General features: G+C 31.2%; 1 protein-coding gene across 1 annotated transcript; it reads right to left on the bottom strand.

Annotated features, from left to right (window-relative positions):
• Positions 1-620: 620 nt before the first annotated feature.
• On the bottom strand, positions 621-1,858 carry LOC121803085. The gene is made up of 2 exons (XM_042202792.1): positions 1,506-1,858; positions 621-1,117 (listed from the first exon to the last, which is right to left on the bottom strand). Exons 1-2 carry the CDS (start codon positions 1,657-1,659, stop codon positions 882-884), a joined length of 390 nt encoding a protein of 129 aa, XP_042058726.1. The 5' UTR covers positions 1,660-1,858; the 3' UTR covers positions 621-881.
• Between the last annotated feature and the right edge of the window lie 7,447 nt (positions 1,859-9,305).

The raw sequence follows: 9,305 nt of genomic DNA, 5'->3' as shown, positions 1-9,305 counted from the left end.
ATTTTATATAAGTTGTTTTATAAAATCACATTCAATGATTTGAATTATCTACTTTTTAAAAAAAATTAACAAATTAAACCCTTAATTTTTTTAACATCTACCACTGATAGTCACACACCGTTCATTCTCTAGCATTACACAATGTGTCTATTTAAACATGTTATCTCTATTCACATACGATATTCCTTGGTCAATATAAACGTCTTCCTAATATTCTAAACAAGGGAAAGGGAATTAGAAGTTAGGACAAAGATGATGCCACATGCATCAATTAAGTACATTATCCTCTCATAGAGTTTGTAGAATTTCAATTTTTTTTAGAGAGTAAATATAGTCTTTGCCAATTGGTCTGTCCACTAATCTTGTGACACTTAACAGTAGCACATTGGTGGAAGTTGTAAAAGAATGAGTCAATCACAAAACTAAGTTGATTGGTATATATAGACCCAATTATTTGGCCTCTATGCAGTTGTTAAAGGGTGAGAGAAATTGGCACATAGCACCTACTCTTTATTTCGTACCACATTCATGTAGTTAATTAATTCTTTTAAGGGGTTTTTTTGTGGTCATGAGAAGTAGGAGTAAAAATGTACCAATGAATTTTGGAAAGATGACAAAGCTAATAAGAAGATCATGTGCAATATTATCCTATCCCCTTCGTTTTTTTACATGCAAACTCTCTTACAAGTAGAGTTGATGTGTGCAAATCTTTCAAATTGTAGTGACAAATTGAGAAAGAAACCTTTGTACATGATCTCAACCTACGTAACTAATTCCTAAGAGAGATAGACTTCCAACTCATATCAAATCCCCAACTATATTAACAAACCAATTCTTGTTACAAGAAGAAAAAGGGAAATCTCAATCTCCAAAGATGATCATCAACATGAATATGCAACCTTTTGGTGGACTCTATCTCTCAAAATGCCATTGTAAAGGGCCACTCTGTTGGCTGGCATTTCTTGAATTCTCCTACCTTTGTTTAAAGTGGTTGAATTTGAATATTTATTGAAATTAGCTTTCTGTGATTTCCTGTATTCTTCGCTGTTTCCTCTTGGGTCCACCACATCTTCTGCAAAGTGCACCTTCTTCTTCATCTTTCTTTTCTTCCCTTCATCTGTCCACATGCACTACATTAATTCATTTTTATAATAATTTTATTGGATTTCTTTTTATAAATAATATTTCTTTCTCAGCATCAAATACCACATATTCCAATGAAACATTACACAACTAGAGTCCAACTAAAATACAATATATATTACTATATATATATATATATAATTAAATCATTGCATATACACAAAAACACACACATAAATTTATATTTATATCCATGATTCTTGGACAAATAAATTGAATATTCGAGATCAGTTTTCCCTACTCCAAAAATGTTGTCTTTTCATGATTAACCGTTTTGAGCATGCAAAACTATATATTTTTAAATATTTGTAGAAGCATAAAATAAATCGAAAATTGAAATTAAAGTTGATACAAATACATACCTGAAGAAGAGATGATGCAAGATGGTGGCCGTGGAAAATTGACACTCGACGGCGGCGGCTTCTGGTGGCGGCGAGCGGCGAGCAGAATTACTGTGCCGGAAACCGCCATGGCGGTGGCCAAAACCACGCTCTGTGATGACAGGATCGAAGACATATATGATTGCTGATAGATAGAGAGAGAGAGAGTTGGAATTGGAATGAGAGATGGAGAAGAGAGGGACAATGGTTGTTGATTTAATGTGGCAGTTTTGGCTGATGGAGTTTTTTAATTGCTTTTAACATTTGTTGGTCATTTTTTATTAAGTGTTGTCTAAGGATGTTGAAGGATTCATTAGTCCTATTTGTTTAACTTTAAATGCCGTTTGGTCGTTTTATAATCATATTGGTGTGCCTTCGAATTAAAAAGTCAAGAAGTCATTTTATTTGGTTGTTACAATAAATGTTTCAATTAAGTAACTATTCACTAGTTGATTTTTAAAATATCAAAGGATGAGATAACTGATCTAAGAATTCAAATTTACTCTATAACCAAATATTAATCTTTTTTATCATTAAGGATGGACGTGAATATAATGTCACTCGATTATACTATTTAGTGCTACTACTATTAATATATAAGAAAACTAAAAATTAATGTGAAAAGCAGAACCATAGGTGACATACATGTTGAATAGTTATAAAAACCAATCAAATACTGGTGTTCTAGAAACGCCGGCTGATAGTGCCACTTTCCACTTCTGATGGGCTACATTTGGGAATCAGTCATTATTTGATTCACAAAATATATGTAAAATTTAAATAAAATAAGATTAAAAAAACAACCAAAGGTTCAAATTATCTTCTTGCCTATTTTATTTATATTTGATAAAAAGTTGAAACTTCTTCTAAAAGAAGCACGCATACACGTAATGCCATTAAAAAAAGATATATATTTTCATAAAATTAAATGAAAAGTAGCTACGGATCGGAATGGTGGTTGTGTGTGTAAGCATATAGGGAAATTTAGTTACACTAGTGATACATTAAAGTGAAATGTCGCCTATCTCATCCCTTACGTAAGTCCAATTCACACCAACTTTCCTTTTACTTATTATGAAAAAATATTTCCACAAGAATAATCTTATTTTCCATTTTAAGCAGTATGATATTTATTTATTTATTATAAATTTAGAGTCCCATTATTCACAAATCCACTCTTAAAGACCGAACCACCGAACCATACCAAATTAGGGTTTTTGGATCTAGTTTTTTATGGATGAGAGACACAAATTTATCAATTATTTTCGCCTTCATCACGAGCCTATTTTAATTCATCCGAATGTAAATAAGTCATACTAACATGTTACGAAGATTTAACTTCATTCCAGTAGGTTTTTAATTCATTCCAGTAGGATTATTACTTCATTCCAGTACGTAAATGCGGTTTCGCCGTCGCGTGCCGTTCTTTCTCTCTACAATATCTATCACCACCGCCACAACGCTGATATGGTGTAATAAACACATGGAATGATGTAATAAATTATTGGAATGAAGTATGTGTAGAAGCATTTGAAGTCCTACTGGAATGAAGTAAAAACCTTATCCAATGAAGTAATAACGTTTCTGAATGAAGTAATAAATGCACTTGACTAAATTGCATTTTTTAATGTAAATAAAGTAAAAACTCAGGTCAATGAATTCAAATGAAACATATGTTGAATCATTTCAAAACCTACTGGAAGAAAGTAAAAACATGTTGTAGTTTCAAGGTATTACGTACGGAATGAAGTAATAAACCTATACAATGACGTAAAATGTGCTTGTAATGAAGACCGAAAAATTTACACAACAACACATCTCATAAAAAAATTAGATCTAATGGCCCAGATTTGGTCTCTAGTTCGATCTTTAAAATTGGTTCGACATTGATCACAACTCTATAAAGATTTATATTGTATTTATAATGGACGAGTTTCATTTTTCACTATCATGAATAAAATTTGGTTGACCGTGTTTTTTCACAGCCCGGCCCGATTAAAGTCTGCATGTACACACCATAAATTTAAAACCTTATGACGTTGTGTCCTTTCCTAGTTTTTTGGATAAATCTAAGAATTTTGGCTGACAAAAATCAAAGTTTGGAGCTTTCTAAGTTAGAGTACTTCGAATCGGGAAAATGTAAATGGTCTACTTATTTGGAAAAATGTTCAGTGTATTTAAGGAAATATCTGATTAACAAATTAAAAATGCCACGCAATTCAGTTGGATCCGCCTTTTGATTCGTCGGGAGGAAAAACCAACTAAAGCCAAAATTTGGGATTTTTCATACCACTTTTATAATTCAATAAAAATAATAAATTTTTAGAAAAGTTAATGATGTTAAGGAACAAAATTCCAGTTTAAAATTACCATTTATTTTATAAATGATCAATGAGAAGACTACCAACTAGAGTATTAGAGATTTAGAGGCGACTTGAATAGTTTGATTCATCGGAGAAATAATCGAATTCGTAAATTTTCAACCCGTGGTAAGTTGGGCCTTCGGATAGTGGGCCGACACAATCCAACAAATTCACACTAGTTTTAATAATCTGATAACGCGTGGTAGTAAGTTGGGCCTTTGAATAGTGGGCCGATACAACCCATGTAATTCCCACTAGTTTTAATAAATCTGATAACGCGTGGTAAGTTGGGCCTTTGAGTAGTGGGCCGTCATCCAACGCATCTACCAATTCAATACAAACAAATATATATACATTCTATTCATCTCATAAAAATAGAATCTTTTAGAATGACACAAGTTTTAATCAGGATTGATAAGTACGGTATACTTTACCGAAACCACCATACCTTATACCTTGTCGAATTCAGTATGTGAAAAATTCATACTTTAATTTACCAAAATTTTTGGTATACCGTACTTTCGATATGGCAAATTTCCATACCGATACCGTACCTCATTTACGGTATACTGTACTTTTGCGGTATTCCCGACTTTCAACATCAATGAAAATAGAATATTTGAGTTTAAAATATTAATTATATTTTATAATTTAAAAATATATTAAAAATATTTTATATATAATTATATTTATATTTTATAATAGATTTTATAATTTAAAACTATATAAAAGATATTTTATAATATAATTATATTTATATTTTGCGGTATATATCGAATTTCAGCATGTCGCGATATACCACATTACATGAAAATTCATACCGTTATACCAAAATCTTTCGGTAAGGTATCATATCGTACCGAAAATCACGGTGTCCCAAAAATTTGATATTTTTTATATTTTCGATACGATAAGACAGGTATTTCGATAGTTCGGTATTTTTTCCCAGTCCTAGTTTTAATACAAAATTAATAAAATAAGAGAGTGATAGAAAAAAAAGTGATTGAGTATTATAAGTGGATGATGGGGTTCCCTTTGGTATAAAAAAATTATCAAAAATATAAATGAACTATTTTTATAAGACGAACTATAATAGAAATAGTGTTTATTTTTATGGGACGAGAAGAGTATAAGATCGCGAGAGTTAAACCAAGCACTTATATAGGATTCAAATTCAGTGAGAATTGCATTTTTCATGAAAAATGAAAATCTTGAACAAACACATAAAATCTTAAACAAGAAAGAACGAATAAATATAAAATTTTACTCGAGTACTTTAGCATTCATTCAATAAGAAGGTGCGTAGTTTGTTGTTATAAAAAATTGTAAATGAATCTGAGTTCTCATTCATATTTATCAATTTCAATAAATTATAAATATGGATGGAATTCAAATTCACTCTACCATTTTTTTTATAAACCAAACATCTCACACCATAAAACTAGGGAAAGAAAAGTACAAGAAAATAACAATTCAATAAAAAAAACACAAATATAAATGACATCACAACAATCAAAGAGCTAACAAAAAAGAAGACAACAAGAGTAAAAGCCAGCTAAGGGATAACAAGCCAAACACTAACCGATAAAACCAAACACAGCTAGCACCCAAGAACCGCTCGATATTAAAGCAGACACCAAACAAGAGAAGAAACAACCCTTCTCCAACAAGTCATCTTCTACGTGGGCTCGTTCCCCTTGCCCACCTTTTGATATCCTCAAAATTTTCCATAACATGTCAAGGTGAGAATGGAAATTCAAAGAACCATCCTCTCATCCAAGATTCAAGGCACCAAAAAATAAATTTCTTCTCAAAATTCCAGTTAAGCTTTGAACTTTTGGAAAATGATCTTATTACAGATATCCCAGATTGAACAAGAAATTACATAGAACAAGGCGACCCATATTTGTTTTTCAACCTTGATAAGAGGAAGACCAAGCCAGGACATGAGGCAAGCTCCTGGCTAATTAGGAAGACAGAGGGAGATATTCCACCGATCGTTGCAATAGTACCAGAAGTTGATTGAGATTCTGCAGTTGAAGAAGAGATGTTTAATAGTTTTGGTCCTCTTTACAGAATGTACATTGATCGTCTTCCACTCCAGTCACACTGAATTTGAATAATCAAGCTTTGGTGTTTAATCTTCCTTGAGAATAAACCACACCTATAATTGAAATTTAGGCAGGGTAAGCTTCCTCCAAGCCCATTTCATCCTTCCCCATGAGTTTTATGACCTATAAAACAAAGTTAAAACACGAGAAAGATTTCGAAGGAAGCCAAGACCAAAATCGGACATCCATCGTGTTTTTAAACCACGTGATAATTAATCTACAACTTAATTTACTAGAGTTCGCAAATGTCATGTAACTAATTTTCCAATGATTATGTGAAATTTATATGATGAGATGTCACATACGTGGCACTGATGTCGATTAAAGCACAACCATATTTGATTTTATTTTGCTGTATTTTATTAAAAAAAAATTTGGCTTGCACGTCACCATCAATTTAATCGGAAATTAGTCTCGTGTGATATTATTTTGCTGGATTTGATTTAAGTACCATTTTCCCAAAATAAGTGAATAGTTGGGGTTTGGAGTGAACAGGCTAATTAGCATCAATAAAACTTAAAGGAGTGCACTGCACCATATATATTTTCGGCAAATTAATGCCACTGAAACTAACCAATAAGACAAATAAATACTCTCTCGACTAGTTGAAATGGCCAGACAATCCAACTTACATTATCCAGTACATCATTTTTTTTATGTTCAATCTTATTATTAATTTGGGAAACAATTGACAACTGTATAAAAAATTTGAACCAATGAAAATTCGCATATAATGTAAATTGATCTTGTAATTTTTGTGCAAAGTTAAACATTTGTGAAATTTTGTCCTAGGCACAGTTCTCTATATAATATAATTTATACCATTAAATAAGCCTCCGATTTTTTCGACAAATAAATTACTCTAGGTTTTCAGTTTTTTACGTACATTCCAATTATTATTTAATAATATATATATGTAATATGACTCACAATCACGGAGACCAATTTTTGTTCCTACGTTTTGTTAATTTAAATATAAACAAAACATTCCAATTCTTCTTATGATGCCTGTAAACCTGGAGAAAATATTCCATAGTCTTGACATAGCAAGTTAGCAATATGATTTGGTGTGACCAACTAATAATTTTTTGACAAGTGTTATCAATAACCATGTGTATTATGGAAACTAAATACACCTAATATATGGAAGATTTCATCAATTTATTGGCCTTTATTTCTTTTATTTGAAATTTTTTATGCATATAAATTTTATTTCTTATTTTAAATTTTTTTATATTATACTATTAAATATTGAAATTAATTAATTTGAACTTTATTAGCATATTAATTAATTAATTAATTAATTACAATTTTTAATATATTTTATAACATGTAAAAATAACTAAAAAAATTTAAGAAAGAAAATAAAATATTAATAGTGAGACAACACTTACATTTGTTATGCAACGGTACAAATTAATTTATATGCATCAAAAATTCAATAACATATACAGTAAAATGTTAAAGATGGAAGAAAACTTATTTTTTGATGAATATCAATTAATTAATATGCCAACAAAATTAAATTGTAGTCGTAATAAATTAATATACTAAAACGATACTTTATTTTTTGGATGCATTTAGTTTCAATATTATATATAATTATACTTGTTAGCATATTTAGTTTCAATATTATATATAATTGCATTTAGTAGAAGAAATAAAAGCATAAAAATGCGAAAAGTACTTTAGATGCATTTAGTTTCAATATTATATATAATTACACTTGTTAGCATATTTATAAATTCATTCCAATATTTAATACTTAAATAGTACTATACTATAAAAAAATTAAAAATAAGAAAATAAAATTTATGTGCATCAAAAATTTCAATAAAAGAAATAAATGTCAATAAATTGATGAAATGTTCCATATATTAGGTGTATTTAGTTTCCATATTATACATAATTATTGATTACACTTGTCAAAAAACTATTAGTTGGTGATACGGTCCCCACTCCGCCAGAAGACACCGCGCCGGCAGAGACACGGACGGAGGCCACGGGGGTCAGGCAGGAAGGTCAGGGAGCATTGGGTCAAGAATCGATTGCAACCGCGAAGCCGAAGAGAACGCGGAAGCAGCCGGAGAGGCTAGGCGACTACGTCGCAAAGTAGACGGAGATAGCAGGAGTCTTTTATCTTTTATTTGTTTTTGCTTCTTTTTATTCTTTTTAATTATTATTTTAATGTTTTATTTCCGTTTGAGTCGAACGTAATTATAAGCTCCGTTTCGGGTTTTCTTTGTTGATTCTTTCCCGAGATGCTTAGGAGGTCGAATCAACCCTAGGGTCCTTATATTATAAATAGGGCTTGTTCATTCATATCAGAACATAATAAGAATATTGATTTTGCCCAACAACTCGTTGCTAAACTTACAAAACCTAGCATTCGCGCTGCCCGACGGGAGATCCCTGCGCACAGCCGAATCTTGGCTCCGCCGACCCGAGTCAGGGCGCCGGAGAGTTCATTGATCGTGGAGAGAAGCCTTTGATCGCGGTAAGGGGGAAACGCCCTTAACAGTTGGTTACACCAAGTCATGTTGCCAACTTGGTATGCCATGACCATGGAATATTTTCTTGTAAAGCTGGTGCTAAACTATCTTTCTTCTCATTGCTACAATTAGTAAGTTGGATGTAATCAAATAAACTCACTTAATATTTATGATTTTTGAGACAATTAATCAGAAAATATCTCCAAGGAAAAGCACCTTTAACTAAATCATGGTACAGATAAAGAGAGCAGTTTTAATATAACACCAAAATACATTTATTTTTATTGAGTGTAGCGACTCTTTACAGGGAAAAGGGAAGTGGAGTTGGAATTTTATCATTATTGTAATTATCTCAAATTATATTTCCCTTTGTGTAAACTCAACCTTTATAGACTTGCTAGTAACAAATTTAAATACTGTAATTTCTACATTTAAGTCTCAAACAAAATTAACGTCTGCACAAATCTCATGAAATCATAAGTCAATAACGAAAGCAATATCCCTAACTTTAACAGACCTCGAAGAAATTAATTTATACATATAACACCTGGATTCACCCCATTAATGGAGACAACAGTGACGACAAAAACGGCAAAAGTGCTCTCATCATTTTCTACTCATAAAAACAAAATTTTCAAAAAAGGTTTCTCCCTTATTCAGAACTCAGTAGTCAGACTTGGCCAACTCATGGTGTTAGTTAGAGATTTTTTATTTTTTTATTTTAAAACTTATTTTGGCGCACTCCTTTCCATTATGAAGGAATCGCGTGGATGGTAGAAATTTTTACATGGAAAAAAATTAGAATTTTAAATATTT

Source organism: Salvia splendens, chromosome 5 (genome assembly GCF_004379255.2).
Source record: "Salvia splendens isolate huo1 chromosome 5, SspV2, whole genome shotgun sequence".
Lineage (NCBI taxonomy): Eukaryota > Viridiplantae > Streptophyta > Magnoliopsida > Lamiales > Lamiaceae > Salvia > Salvia splendens.
The sequence above is the reverse complement of the archived record's forward strand: the minus strand, read 5'-3'. Positions and strand labels throughout refer to the sequence as shown.

Bases quoted from the DNA above. Each gene is read 5' to 3' on its own strand.
- LOC121803085 (XM_042202792.1), bottom strand. From the start codon at position 1,659: ATGTCTTCGATCCTGTCATCACAGAGCGTGGTTTTGGCCACCGCCATG. The intron at 1,118-1,505 runs GTATGTATTTGT...GCATGTGGACAG, and splicing joins TTGCATCATCTCTTCTTCAG to ATGAAGGGAAGAAAAGAAAG.